At 37.7% G+C, this 16,017-nt stretch overlaps 1 protein-coding gene across 1 annotated transcript in view; it reads left to right on the top strand.

Annotated features, from left to right (window-relative positions):
* The window catches only part of LOC137259040 (guanine nucleotide-binding protein G(s) subunit alpha), a 58,030-nt gene that overhangs the window by 24,005 nt on the left and 18,008 nt on the right, over window positions 1-16,017 (top strand). The window contains exon 5 of the mRNA XM_067796746.1: window positions 5,276-5,373. Coding sequence (XP_067652847.1) covers window positions 5,276-5,373 — 98 coding nt within the window. The remainder of the gene's footprint in view (window positions 1-5,275; window positions 5,374-16,017) is intronic.

Genomic DNA, 16,017 nt, shown 5'->3' on the forward strand with positions numbered 1-16,017 from the left:
ACTTTAGCTATTCAATGTATTGCAACAGGACCATGTGGCAATTATCCTGAGGATGAATTCTTGTACGATCCATGCTCTGTTCAGGCAGCATGGTAGCCTAATGGCTAGAGCATTCCTTCATCATGCTAAAGACCTTGGTTTGATTCCCCACATGGGTACTGTATAAAGCCCCTTTCTGGTGTCCCCTGCATATTGTTGGATTATTGCTAAAAGTTGCTTAGAAATGAACTCACAACGACTGAGCTCTAAATCTCCCCATTCCTTCTGCAATACAACCCCTCCTGAAAACAGCTTGGTAGATTCCACTTCATATATGCACCTACAATCACTGCTGAAGCTTGAAGTTAAACATTATCCATGTAATAAAAATAATATGTTTTTGTGTAAGAGAAATGACTATAACATCAGGTAGTAAGTGCACCAAGGATATTTAGAGAGATAAAAACAAAGTTGGTGAAGGTAGGGAATTATTCAAGCAATGTTTGTTGGTGCGTATTTGTTCATGCATGTTGAAAATGTGGGTGTGTTGGAACAAGACTTGTGAACTGAGATGTTTATTTAAGCTCCAAAGCTAAACTATATTCTCAACAAAGTTTATCTACATAAGATCAGAGCCAAAATATATTTTGTGTCAGAATACTATGTTGGATTGATTTCATCAATTGCTTACAGTGCAATTAAGGGATTTTGTATCGTTACACTGAATATCCAGTAGTTGGCTGTGATATTGCACTGAAAGAAAATAACTTCTCATACCTGTGACCAGATACGAAACAATTCTGACAGGCTGAAGCATGTGGAAGAAACCAATAATAGACCAATAATTCTACAAGCCAGGTCTCTTGTTGAGGTCCACTGCTGTGATATTGCTGGAATATAACTTTTTAAAAGAGATGCATAAGCATACTCACTCACTCACTCACTCACTCACTCACTCACTCACTCACTCACTCACTCACTCACTCACTCACTCACTCTTCATGTTGAAGGGGTGGTCGGGGTAGCCTAATGAGTAAAGCATTCACTTGTCATGCTGGGCACAATGTGTGAGCCCATTCTCGTATCCCCTGCCATGATATTGCTGGAATATTGCTAGAAGTGACGTAAAACCATTCTCGTTCGCTCTTTTTAAGGGACCTGCCAGTTGTTATTTGGGTTAAGGCTTGACAATTTACAGTTGTACTACTTTTAGTGTAAATACTGTGTTAGGTAAGCAGAATTGTTCCACAAACCGCATGTATTGGTGAAAACCACCCAAACAGTAAGATAAGGAGACCTGGGTCATTGCTCCCTGAATAAAACACTGGACTGTTATCATATCCAATAAGTATCCAAGTCTATCTGAATCTGTCACTCATGGTTAACATGATCACCCCAAACCACTGTCAGTCTTCATCATGGCTTGTAATTTTTAGCTTACTCCTCACAATTGTATACCCATGCCTTATGCCTGCTTTAGACCTACATGTATTCTTTGGGTGACCAGATTCATAATATGAGCACAGTATGACATAGTAGTGTATGACTAAAACTATTCTAAAATAATCAAGATAAGAATAAATGTAACTTTTTATCCCCCCGGCATGTAATACGGGGGGATATAGTTGATGCCTCGTCTGTCTGTCCGTCCGTCCACCGTCCGTGCGCAATCATTTGGTTTCCAGAGCATAACTCAGAAACTGCTCAATATTTTTAGACCAAACTTGATAGATATAGTAATCTCAGCCTATGGTTGTGCCTTCTGCTATTTACAGATTTTTGGCATTTATATTTTTTTCATTTTTCCAGGGAACAATTTGGTGTTAGTCATATAGTGGTTAGTCTTATGGTGGGGTGGGCTTCGTTTCCAGAGCAGAACTCAAAAACCGTACAATGTTCTCCTGCAAAACTTGGTAGATATATCAATCAAAACCCTAAAGTGGTGCCTTTTGCTATGTACAGATTTTTGTGATTTATTATTTTCACGGTTTCCGTGGAAACGTTTTGGACATAGTCTCAAAAGTGAGAGGTGTGTTTCGTTTCCGGAGCATAACTAAAAAAACGTTCAGTATTTTTCTGCAAAATTGGTAGATATGTCAGTCAGAAGCTGAAGTGGTGCCTTTTGCTATGTACAGATTTTTGTGATTTATTATTTTCTTGGTTTCCATGGAAACGTTTCGGACTTAATCTCAAAAGGAGGGGATGGGCTTTGTTTCCGGAGCAGAACTCAAAAACCATTCAATATTTTTCTGCAGTACTTGGTAGATATATCAATCTGAACCTATAGTGGTGCCTTTTGGTATTTACAGGTTTTTGTGATTTATTACTTTCTTGGTCTCCATGGAAACGTTTTAGGAATACACCTAAAAAATTTCTTAATATCTGTCAGTAAAACTTGGCAGATATGTGTGGCTGACCCAAAAGTGTTGCCTTTTGGTTTTTAAAGGTTTTTGTAATGTATTATTTTCTTGGTTTCCATGGAAACGTTTGGGACTTAGTCTCAAAATGGAGGGATGGGCTTCGTTCCCAGAGCACAACTCGAAAACCATTTCATATCTTTCAACAGATCTTGGCAGATATATGAGACAGATCTTGAAATTGTGACTTTGCTGATTACAGATACATGTATATGGCATTTATAATTTTCATGAATTCCATGGAAACAATTCAAACTTAGTCTAAAGCAACAATGAGTAACTGTCAGATGATTTGTCCTTTCAAACATGTGGGTGCCGGGGGTATATGTCATCTTGTGACGACTCTTGTTTACATAGTGAGTGTTACTTAGTGTGATATGAATGTGTTTTGTATGTACACCTGTGTGATATGATAAATAACTCTAGTTGATATAATTCATTTATTTCTCATCGTCTTTTATCATCATGTTAGAATCGGAGAATCAGTCTCGATTACTTCTAAACAGTCTTTAAATAACATTTAACCTGGCTTAAAACAGCCTACTCAAAGATATCTGCTGTTGTGTTTCGAATTTTTGTAAGGTATGTATAGTTTAAAAGTTGACTTATCTAAATTCCTAACTTTTGAATAGAAAAAAATAATACCTCACCATTTCCACAATTTTTTGAGGGCGGACTAGTGAGATTGCTTATCATCTCTACACTTTGAAACAAAAGTATATTTAAAGCATATAATTTTTGAAAAATTAGAACATACTTGAAATGTTCATCTATATATATAATCTGCAATTACTATATTTTACTTTTAATTTTGCAGATGGGTTAAATAACACATGTTTATATGTTTGGCACCAGTTTCTAACATGCAGCGACATTTAATTGATGACATTATACTTCCTCAGTGTAAGGTTTCAATTCAGTAATGTTTTGCAGAGCAATGTGACACTACTGTCATTTACCTGCCCCAAAAGCAGTATAGCACCTGACATAAAATGGAAATTATGTCATGTTTGGTTTGATGCATATCATCCTGTGATATGTTACTTTTGTTCAGTGATCTTCGACTGCAATATTTTGGCATTAGACTGAGATACAATATGTCGCTAAAGTATTGACGGACTGTGCAGTGAACACAGTTCAAGCTAGCAGACATCCTAGATACATGCATTAACAAGGGCAAAGGCGGATTTATTCATGGAGTCATGATCAGTTCCACGACAACACAAGCACAACCCATAGGCTATCAACCATTGATGAGTTTTTCAATAGAAACATAATTGATCTATGTATGTATTATGTTTTTATACATTTGGTAATTTAAAACATATATTTACTCTTTTGATAATGGGTTAGATATTTTTATAAATGTTTTTTTTAAGGAAGTTTTCATGTTACATTAGAAAGAAGGTAGAACTTGTTTTCAAACATTGGTATTCAGTCATTCCATTAGATCTTTAAACAGCAGTTAAATATGTAGAAACACAGTCTATTATGTTGATAGGAGCTCATGAAGAAGACACCTTAAGGCATATTGTTTCAGTTTTTGACAAACAGTTTTTATGCCTGCTTTATACCTACATGTATTCTTTGGGTGACCAGATTCATCATATGAGCACAGTATGACATGGTAGTGTATAACTAAAACTATTCTAAAATAATCAAGATGATAAGAATGAATGTAACTTTTTATCCCCCTGGCATGTTATGCAGGGGGATATAGTTGACGCCTCGGCTGTCTGTCTGTCCGTCCGTCCACCGTCCATCCGCAATGATTTTGTTTCTAGAGCATAGGAGTTTCCCTGGATAGCTTCAATGTACAGATATAGAAAGTGATAGTCTCTTGTTTTGTGCTTTCGTAGGTTAAAAATATGACTTTTTTGTCTTGTATTTATCAAATATTTATATTGTGAATCAGGTCAGAATGACTTATTGATTACAGCTTGTTGGATATTGGCTCTGAGGGTATCCTTGGACATGTTATTCAAAGAAAAGATTGTTAAAATCACATGTTATTGTAAGAAACTATTGTTGAAAAACTCAAATTTGTCAGAGAACAGGGTACTTATTACTGAACTAGTCCACAACAGAGTTTGTTTTTATGTGAGAGAAGGCTAGACTTTGTGTTGTCAGACTTGGTGCAAGAGGTGACTGCAAGGGGTTTTCTCCTGTAATGGTTTAGGTTGTTTCTCGTGATTAATTCCTGGATTAGCCAGTCATGTTTTTTTAAGCCAACTATTACATGGCATGACTGTCATAGCACCCATACTCCCATATCAGTGAGTGAATGAGTTTAGTTCTACGCCGCACTCAGCAATATTCCACCTATATGGCGGCGGTTTGTAAATAATCGAGTCTGGTACTCCCATATCACAGACAAGACTGTAGTAGAACAAAGCCATCTCCATGGAATGGAGCCAGCTCCATAATTTAGATGTTTTACTTATGCAAGCTGTAGGAATTGAACAAAGAAAATATGCCAAACTTCAAGTGTTAGCTTTGTCTTTTGCTCTTGTATTGCAAATATGATAAAGAGGGTTTCGTTGTTGAGAAAGTCACAAAGCTGAGACTGGATTTAAATCCCAAAATTTCTTCAGTATTTACATTTACTGTCTATGGGTTAGCTGTTTACCAAACAAAAGGTATACCTTCATCTTTCATTAAAGTGCATTGAGGTGAAAAAGATAAAAGTGTTATAATCCACATCTGTCACTTACTTGATGTAGAATCAGTGTTTTGTTATTAATCCAATATGTCACACACGAGTAACGGTTGAATATGATTATGTCGATGAATGACGTGATTGTGTCATTTTCTGAATACCGTGTCTATCAACCTGTTCCTGTTCATCATCAATTGATTATATGTATTTTTCGTTCCAGGAATTTTATGAGCACACTGAGCTGCTGTGGAAAGACAAAGGTGTACAGGGATGCTTTGAGCGGTCAAATGAATACCAACTCATAGACTGTGCCCAGTAGTAAGTATAGTATTACTCATGTAGCATATCACGTAAGGGTGAAGCAGGAGTTCAAGACATAGGAATTATGTCCACAATGTCTGAGGATGGGTAGGGCTGGTGGGGTAGCCTTTGAGGTTAAAGTGTTTGCCCATCACACCAAAGGCCTGGGTTTGATTCCCCAAATAGGTAAACTGTGAAGTCTGGTGTCCCCCACCATGTTATTGCTGGAACATTGCTTTAAAATATGGTGTAAAACCAAGCTCACTCACTCACTCACTCACTGAGGACATTGCGATATGCTTGGTGACCCATCAGAGGTCTGACATTTGTGTACAACCTATTGTGTGGCTGCTTCAGCATAGATAACACTTTTTGGTGTCTGCAATGACATGCATAATATTGCTGTAGCATTTCCTCGCATTCAGTTGCCTTCATTCACAGATGTGATCATAGCAAAGTGTCTGAAACAATTTGACCTTTGAGTGTGACCTTCAATAGTTAACTCCATATTGCTCCTGTATTACTCATATTTATTTATGTGCAGTGAACATAATTCTCAAAAATATTCTTATTTACATATTTGTTGGTATCAGCCATCTTTAATCATAGTCACACAGCAGTAGGTGACGTGATGCCTATTATTGAGCCTTTATTCACACAGCCAGTAGATGTAACATGGCTGATCTTGCAATGGGTTTGGCCTTAAGCAAGGCAAGGTCAGTCTAGCATAGATTTTATTACTATGCATGGAAGAACCTTTAAACAGCTCTTAACACTGAGTGATATGGAATACTTCCAGTTCTTTGAGAAGAACTGGCTGGTGTCCATATCTATTATTCTGCTATGGAGGCCTGCTATATGGAGACACTCACGTGACACTGGGTCCTGGTTGTACAAAGAGACTAAGGCAGATTGCAGTTGTACTTCTTTTTTCTTAGAATGGGTCTGTGGTTGTTGGCCAACCCAAGTCACAGTGATAAATACAATAATGTGTGCATTCCTGTTCTACTGGGAGTATTTAGTCATATCCCATGTACAAGGATTATATGAAATAAACGCTTGTTTAACAGTGCGATATATTTAACCAAACTAATGGAATACTAATGTTCTGTCTTAATTGTATATATTTATATTTATACTGTACATACCTTTCATTCAGTTTTTGTAATCCCAGTTTCTGTTCATTAAACAGCAGTGATCAGAAAGTGATCATATATAGTGATTGTTATATTTAGGACAGGATAGTCTTAGTACAGTAAAATATATGCGTACATTTTGGAGTTTTAGTCCAGTGCTTCTGTTTAATATCTGACCAGTACAAAGGGCGTGCTGCTGTATGCGTTATTGCTGTAACTTGTCACAGATTACCAAATGGATAAGCATCTTTATACACTGACACATGTTAAGTAAGTTATGTAGTAATGAAAGGCTTACTCGAGTTTAAAAAAATAACTGTCCTCGAAAAGGAGTATTATAATCACTGCTTTTAAATCTACAAGTTACTAAAATTTCAGATGCCGATATAATGTAAAGTTGTTATAACTTACTTCCCTTGTAACTCTCCTCTGGAGGAATAAAGAATATATATATGGGCCTCTAACATAAACAGTTGTTTCCTCTTTGATATGTCTGTAACCGTGTGTGTTAACAATCTTTTGAACATGAGTAGACACAATCGAGACCATCATTACTTGCATCAATCAGATGAGCCAAGTACCAATGGATAGTTTTAGATCTGGGGTGGTGGGTGTGCCCATTTAAAGTGTTCGCTAGACACTCCAAAGAGGTTGGTTCAGTTCCCCACACAGGTACAAGGTACATTGTGTGAAGCCCATTTCTGGTGCTCCCTTCCCCAGCAATATTGCTGAAATATTGCAAAAAGTGGTGTAAAGCTAAACGTACTCACTGATTTTTCATCTATTGTGGAAACTCATAATGAGACATTTACAAAAGCATTTTTGGCTGCATGTCTTCTTTCAAATAAATGACCATGGCAGTTGTTTTTAAATATTTTAAGGTGATCAACCATTTAATTTCTTTTGCAGAATCAATTATCAGCTAGTATGATATTCATATTTTTGAAATTCAACTGAATAATATAAATTCTGGTATCAGCTTGTTGTTTTCTTTATTGCTTGGTTTTTGACTTGATCATCGACACAGGTAAATGTCCATTTGGGCAGAATGCTTGTCAGCTATCATTTGGTAAGAGTGAGGAGGAAATCTAAATCAGTATCTTAGGCCAGGGTTTGTTTGAAGAGCTGTAAATGGCAATACATTTGGTATTGGTTTGTAGGTTGTACTTCCGTGAGAAAAAATGGATAACTTTGACCAGTTGCCTTGGGCATTTGTAAGCCATGCGTTATAACTCAGTGTTTGAAACTCTTATTTGATCTTGTAGTTATTAACAGTCAATAGGTACCTATTCCTGGTCTCTTTAATCTTCAAATTTGGTTATGTATCCTGCCTAGCTGATTTGTGCTTTCAAAAGTGTAAAATTATTTATTTGTCAGTGAATTTCAGACCTTGTCCTCTAGACTTGTTTGTACGTTTATATATGGAAGGTCTTCAGTTACTGAATCTCTGACCTTGTCCTCTAGACTTGTGCGCACACTAATGTATGGAAGGTCTTTATTTACTGAATCTCAGACCTTGTCCTCTACACTTGTGTACACACTAATGTATGGAAGGTCTTCATTTACTGAATCTCAGACCTTGTCCTCTACACTTATGTACATACTAATGTATGGAAGGTCTTAATTTACTGAATCTCTGACCTTGTCCTCTAGACTTGTGTACACTCTAATGCATGAAAGGTCTTCATTTAATAAGTCTCTGACCTTGTCCTCTACACTTGTGTACACACTGATGTATGGAAGGTCTTCAGTTACTAAATCTCAGACCCTGTCCTCTAGACTTGTGTACACACTAATGTATGGAAGGTTTTCAGTTACTGAATCCCAGACCCTGTCCTTTAAACTTGTGAGTACGTTTATGAATGGAAGGTCTTCAGTTACTGAATTTCAGACTCAGTCCTCTAGACTTGTGCACTCTCATGTTTGGAAGTCTTCAGTTTCTGGATCTCAGGCCCTGCCCCTGTACACATGAGTGTACACTCATGCATGTCCTGACGTAATGAATCTCAGACTTTGTCACCTACAGTCATGTTTACACTCCTGTGGTTTCTTCACCCCTGGCTTTGTTTTTGCATGTACGTTGGTCTTTATTCTCATTGTCATCACTGAACAGTGGCCCCAGTCAACATTTGCTCTGGCTACACAGGCAGTTTGGCCTGTATGATCATGAGCTCACACAGTGCCTATAATTAGCTCCTGGCATGTATTATTGGCCATCCTCCCTCACCCATCAAGGTCACCATCCAAGGTCAGCATCCAGGAAGTGAGTTGTTCTGACATTCAGGCTCCTGTATCTTCCTTATCAGCCTGCTGTGTGGCATGGTTTGTTTGAATGTATTTTTCAGCCTGGGCAGTGTAATCAGGTAGTAACGCACTGCTGAGTAATGTGGGTAGTCTCCTTGCCTTTAGTCTGTGTGTCTGTGCTGTATTTCTGTATAGGTTTGCATTGGTCTCAGATTGGATGGAGTCATTACTGTTGGTTTGTGAGATGCAATATTTGCTGTTGGTTTGTGAGATGCAGATGTTTGCTGTTAGTTTGTGAGGTGCAGTATGGGCTGTTGGTTTGTGAGATGCAGTATGGGCTGTTTGTGAGATGCAGTATTGTGAGATGCAGTATGGGCTGTTGGTTTGTAAGATGCAGTATTGGCTGTTGGTTTGTGAGATGCAGTATTAGCTGTTGATTTTTGAGATGCAGATGTTTGCTTTTGGTTTATGAGTTGCAAAAGTTTGCTGTTGGTTTGTGAGATGCAGATGTTTGCCATTGGTTTATGAAATGCATGTTTGCTGTTGTTTTGGGAGATACATGTTTTGCTGTTGGTTTGTGAGAGGCGAATGGTTGCTGCTGTTTATGTTTCCCATTGATTTGTCAGGTGCAATTTTCAGCTGTTTTGGGAGATACAGTTTAATTGCATCAGTTAGGATGCATCTGCTGGTATGTAAACTCAAAACATTGCAACACAATGAAAGCCTTCACTATTTGAAATAATTGGTTACTACAAATATGACATCGTAGTTTAAATGATACTATGTCTATTCTGGTATGATAGGTGTAAACATTACTGTTTTTGAAAAATAGTCTGTTTTAGCAAAATTATTATTGTATTTCACTTTCTTCCCTGATGGTGGTAACACGGTTTTGATGTGGTTGCTTTCAATGTTTGATACAATAGATTCTTGACTTGTCTAAAATGTCAGAGCATTACTTGAGCATTGTGCTCTTTGCAATACAGTGAACTTTGATGCTGAGACATTTATCAGATGTCCACAAGACCCAGGGCAATAATGCCAACCCATGCATTTGTTGAAAGGAATTCCACTTGCGCAGCTGTTGAAAACAATAAGTTAAGAAAGTGACTAGCTGAATGCAACTAATGCTTTGAGCTTGTGTGCATTTGAGCACTATTCCCTCAGTCTCTTGGCTAATAGGGTTACCTCACTGCCCCCAACTATTGTAGATGCAGTCCTAGTTTAAATGTGTGGCCTTCAGCAAGCTAGCCATTTCAGCCAGCGAGTTTGTTAGCTCCAGTCTTCCCTATGTTGTTCTATTGAGGCTGCACGGTGCTGCTAGCTGCTTGCATTTGGGCCAGACACGATATGCAGTTGATTCTGCAGCTGTCGTTATAGTGCGGGCATTTTAGGTCACGGCAGTACCAATTTAGAAACCGTCAACTATAGGTGTTCTATTTATAGCTGTGGATTGAGTTTCACTTCTAGCAAGAGCATTGATGGCTCCAAGCTTACTGCAGGGGCAGAGGGAGCTGGGGGCCATTTCAACACATGTTTTGTACATTTAGTTGGCGTGGCTGTAAATATCGCCAGGGGTGATGTCAGGATAGGTTATTTACATGGATATGGATTCCGACTGAAGAGAGTAAATATAGACAAAAGTCTTCTTCACCGAAGATAATACATTATTATTGACCAGAGGTAAAGAAACTGGATGTAGCCAGGGGTCATCTCAAATAATAGGATATTTGTCATTTAGTTTAAAATGAAATGGAGAGCTTATGTTTTTTAAGTCCAATGATCAAAGGTTTGTTATTTTTCTGTGCAAAGTTGTGTTTCTCTAGCTGCCTTGCAAGTTTTGCTGGCTGTGGGATTCAGTGCCAAGTTTATCCTGATTAAGGTCCTTGGTCTCCCTTGCCCAGTCAGGCGTGCTGCTTCAACAAAGCTTACCTTGCTTTTTCCTGACACAGTGATCTTTCATGAAATGACTTACAGAGATGTAACATCTAACCCAGATAACTCTCGTACTCAACGATTTGCTTGCTCAAGAGTTGTGACATACTGGAAACAAGCCACATGGCAGGAACACACCAGAACACCATTAAAATATTCCAATAAACATCAAACAGTGTTTGCATCCTTTACTTCCTATATGAAGTTGACTAACTGTGTTTACTGTTCAAAGAATTAAACACACCTCACTCACTATATAACAATAATAATGATAATCATCCACATTACTGCATGCACAATGCATGCTCAAAGCACCCAAACAATCTGATTATTCTTACCCCAATTAACCCAAGCTTCCTGTTACGTGCTAGAAGGTTATTGGTTACATGACTTATTCCATCGGGTACCCATTTTCTGCTGGGTAAACGAAGGCAATTTTGAACTTCCTCACTTGCCTAAGGTGAGACCACATGTGTTATGTGCTTCGTTGTGGGGCAGGACTGAAGTCCTAGAAACTCTCAGAAGTCAAGCTGCCAAACACTGTCACCCATCCAAGGACTGTTCAAGCTCGATGGTGCTTAATTTCAACTGATTCGTGACCAGGGCCTTCTGCACATAACCACATGCCACCAATATCTGTTCAATAAAGAAGGTTTACAAAATGATGAACTCCATATATCCTTATCAATAAGGTGCAGTGGGGTACCCTAATGGTTTTAGGCGTTTGCTTCATATATCGATTCCATACATGGGCACAATAAGTGAAGACCATTTCTGGTGTTCCTTGTCGTGATGTTTCTGGAATATTACTAAAAGTGGCATAAAACTAAACTCGCTCACTGACATATCTACCAGGGTCCTTGGAAAATGAGAATTTCTCATGGCCAGTTGGGTTGCCATGGAGACTTGAGTAGAGCAAATATGTTTCATTAATGATTATCGAATATAAAAAATTATATCAGTTTCATTCTCATGACTGAGTCTTGTGGTAGTGCTGTAAGTATTCAGTATTTGTTTTTAAATTTATTGACGATTTTAAAGTATTAAACATTTTAATATTTCCTACCAAGTTGACAGTAATTAGAATTTGCAGAGCCACAAGTTACCTGTGGAAGTTTGTGATTCAGGATGTGTTTGAATCAAGATATTTATTTTGTGTCTAAAAAAAGGCACAACAACTTTAAGTCATGTAAGCTCAAGCATATTCTTGTTATGTTGTATATTCTGAACTAGTCTGTCTCACAGTCCCTTAGACTAATCCTTAGTGACTGACAATATATAATTTTGATGGTAGCAAACTAACACATAAAAATTGAAAGGGAGACAGAGCGACACTATTGTCCTACAGCCTCCATGCAATACTGAAGCCTTCAGTGAAGATTTCCCCATGTTCTTCCATGGGTTCATTTTCAGTTAAAACATGTTTATTTGTTATAATCAAAATTGTATACATTCAGAGACTGAGCACTGGTCTATTTCGGAACATTCTTAAGCTGTGTTCAGCAATATAGGTCAAGTGGTTGTAATGTAGGTCTCAAGAAATAGGATCTAGGATACTTCTCCCTGGTTTCACATGTTATCTGACATGGCAAACAAAATGTGTAAACAGATTTATTTAATCTTCCTATAGCAGGGACTACAGATGTGATTTTAATAGGACAACAGCACAGTTTCTTGTTCTGTCTTGTCATTCACTGTAAGCTTCTGAACACCACCAGCTACAGAGGATGACTAATTGCTACACATCATCTATTCTGGGAATCTCAATGCTGAAAATATATACAGTTATTGCTTGGTGTTACTGTGTAGGTGGGCCACCGTATTCACCAGTTGGGTCTCAGTAAACTCCTTTGTTAAATGTTGATTGGAGGATTGTCCATATGGTGATGATATCAATTCATGTCAGCTGGTCTATTAAGGGTATTAACTTCCTTTTAAATCTGTATAATGTAATCGTAATTGTTCAAGATGGAAACATAGCAGGTTAGTGTATTATTCTGCCATTATGCTTGTAAACTAAGATGTCAAATTCGTACATGACATTATGTAAGAATATTGTTAAAAGCATGTGAAAAAAAACTTCATATAGTCGTGTACATAGTTCGTTCATCTGATGCGCAGCAATATTCTGTCAAGGTCAGTTTGATGATGTCATGATGATGAGGTACCAGTGCACTGACATCTACTGCTGCTAAACGCCTCTGCCTGACGGTATGTGATGTTGTAAAATTAATTCCCCTTTTGTCGTATGTATTTGCGGCATTATTTGATCAAATATTTGCCAGTCATGATTCAAAGTGTTCACTATGTGGAATGGGTGCTAGAACTATCATCATTTGTGCATGGTTACCTCAAAATCACTGAAGCAGACATCGTTAGAAAATGTTCAGGATGCACACATTTCCCCATTGAACTCGTTAGATGTGATGAAACCTTTGTTGCCATGAAGGTAAAATTCCAGTTTGTACTTTGTTCACAAGAAGTAAAGCTGTTGCTGCTGGAATACATTATCTGCAAAGTCATACATGCTGTCAATATGCTGTATGGCTGTATACTACCTAGACAGCATTAAAAAAAAGAAAAGTATTTGGCATGCATGCATCTTTGCGTATGTGTCTGTGGATTTGCATATGGCTCTATGCTACCATGTATGTATACACCATTCTGCATTGATATGATGGTGTGTATTGCCATGTACTATTTGGTGTGTTAGCTCCACTGCATACTAGGACTTCACAGCATTACTGGTATACCGGAATATTGCAGTACATTTTTCAGACAATGAGTATTGTAATATCCTTTCAGAGAACTGGTATACTGGGTAAAGAACATTGTGTAAATCAAAGTCTACACAAACTGCTATTCACAACAAATGTTTCCTTCCTTATTCAATGACAAAATGGCATACTATCATACTATAAATTGTATGAAAAAGGAAACAGAATCCTCATTTTGAAATTGCTGTTATCAGAACCTCAACATATATGTTCAGGGACTTACAATGTACTAAATAGGGCTGACATGCACAATTTGTGTCACTCACTGTCAAACACAGAAGTTCCAATAATATGTATTGCAGTATTGGTTCCTGAATCGCAATATATTGCAATACAATTTACTTGCCTAGACACGGCCCTACTACATGCATAGGTCAAATGATGTCTATGACTTTACACTACCTGGTATTTTAACTCCACTATCTGCATGGATTTGCTGGTGTAGATAGCCATGTGCTACCTGGTATAGTCATGTACTACTTAGTATGTTAACACTACTATCTACAGTTGGATTTGCTGGTGTAAATAGCTGTGTACCACCTGGCATGTTAACTATACTATCTACATGGAAGTACTGGTGTATATAGCCATGTACTACCAACATCACTTTCTACAACCATGTGCTGGTGCATTTAGTTGTATTCTACCAGATACTTAGAAATTTGTTTCTACATGAGTACTGGTATGTATAGCCATGTACTACCTGGTATGTTAACATCACTATCTGTGAGGATATGCCGGTACAATAACTGCATACAACTGGCAGTATACGGGTGTATATAGCCATGAAATGTGTGGTATGTTATCATCACTATCTGTGAGGATTTGCTGGTGTTAAAACTGCATACAACTGGCAGTATACGGGTGTATATAGCCATGTACTGTGTGGTATGTTAACATCACTATCTGTGAGGATGTCCTGGTGTTAAAACTGCATGCATCTGTCAGTGTACTGGTATATAGTGGTCTGCTTGCATGGTGTGTCCACATTGTTTCCTGATGTGTACATTTGTACATATATACAAACTGGTATATATACACCACAATTTACGTATTAGTGTGTACGACAGGTGTATTTGAAAACATGCCCAATCAGGTGTTCTGTCCGTCTAGGCTGCCACACTTTCATTTTATGCATCAGTCAAATCTAAGTATAGCCCCCTTTTCAATGGGCTGAGCTAAATTTAGCTGGTTATCAAACAAACCAATGTTTGCCTTGTTGGATGTTTAGAGGTTCATGTATGTTAGGGACACCATTATTGAACTTGATTCCCCCCTTCTTACTACAAAGCATACACAGACAGCATTCCCCACCCCCCAGTTTGTATTTGTAAAGCGCGTTACCCCGGAATGTGTTGTTAAGCCCAGCCGAGTAGAGCCATCTACGCTTTGTATATTGTCTTTAAAGGGTTCCCGGGATGTGGGGGATATTTCCAGGCATTAGATGTTTGTTGCTTTGTTTTGATGTCTCTTGGCAACAAAAACACCCTGGAAAGTGTTGTCATAGATGCAGTTTGAAACACACTTAGTGTTACTTCAGTGCTACTGGCAGCAATCCACCTGTTTGTTATACAGCCACAATTACGAGGGTTTAACATTCTCCTCTTTTATTAGCATAGTCTCAAAGGCTTGTTCTTTTATGTTTCGGCCTGCTCTGATGTCATTTTTCTGTTTAGTTATGTTAGGCAGAAAAGCGTTATTTTTCTTTCATGGTGCATTTGTTTAGCACCTAGTAAACAGGCTTGTATACTGTAGGTATGAGGTGAAAGAAGAATCGTTATAGAACAGCAGGTTTAAATGAGGGATTTTTTTTCAGCTGATAAAATTTTGTTACTATTCAATCATCATGTTTACTGCTGATGTTTACTGTGATAATAATTTTTGTAGAATATACCATGTAATGTAGTATTGTATTTGTAATAATTCATTTCTTTGTGGTAATGTTAGAGACTATGACTGATGAAACTACAGGGTTTGTTTTGCAGATCTAACTTGAGTTTATGCAAATATAGTTATTTTTACATTAATGTGAGTACTGTCTTTCATATCAAAATCTTTTCACAACTAACTCACATTAAGATGAAATAATAATTGAAACATTTTCATGTTGATTTCAAGTAAAAGTTTTGTAATGTATTCCATTTCAGGTTGAAATTGAAATATGTTTTCAAGTGAATGGACAGTGTTACTTGAAGGTCATGAAAGTTTAGTCTGTTTGGGCAGGCCTTGAGTACATGGTGATGTCCCTCTGGAGTTCTTCACTATTTATTATGTAGCGGACAGGTACCCTGAAGAAAAGAGCCAGAAATACACTCTGATTACATCAAAATACACACCATAGACTCAGTGTTGGGACATGGGCAGATAGTTTTGTTGCATAGAAAAGTAGATCAGGAGACTTTTGAACCAAGAAGGAGAATAACAGGACTGTGTACTAGAACAGACTGTACATCACGCAAAAGTGGACATGCAGAAATACTGTATGCAGACAAGAGGGCTCATATTTTCAAGGAGGAAGTCTTTGTTGCTATGAAGATTTACTGAGAATGTCATTTTCTTGTCTTAACCAA

This window comes from Haliotis asinina, chromosome 12 (genome assembly GCF_037392515.1).
Source record: "Haliotis asinina isolate JCU_RB_2024 chromosome 12, JCU_Hal_asi_v2, whole genome shotgun sequence".
In the NCBI taxonomy this organism is placed as follows: domain Eukaryota; kingdom Metazoa; phylum Mollusca; class Gastropoda; order Lepetellida; family Haliotidae; genus Haliotis; species Haliotis asinina.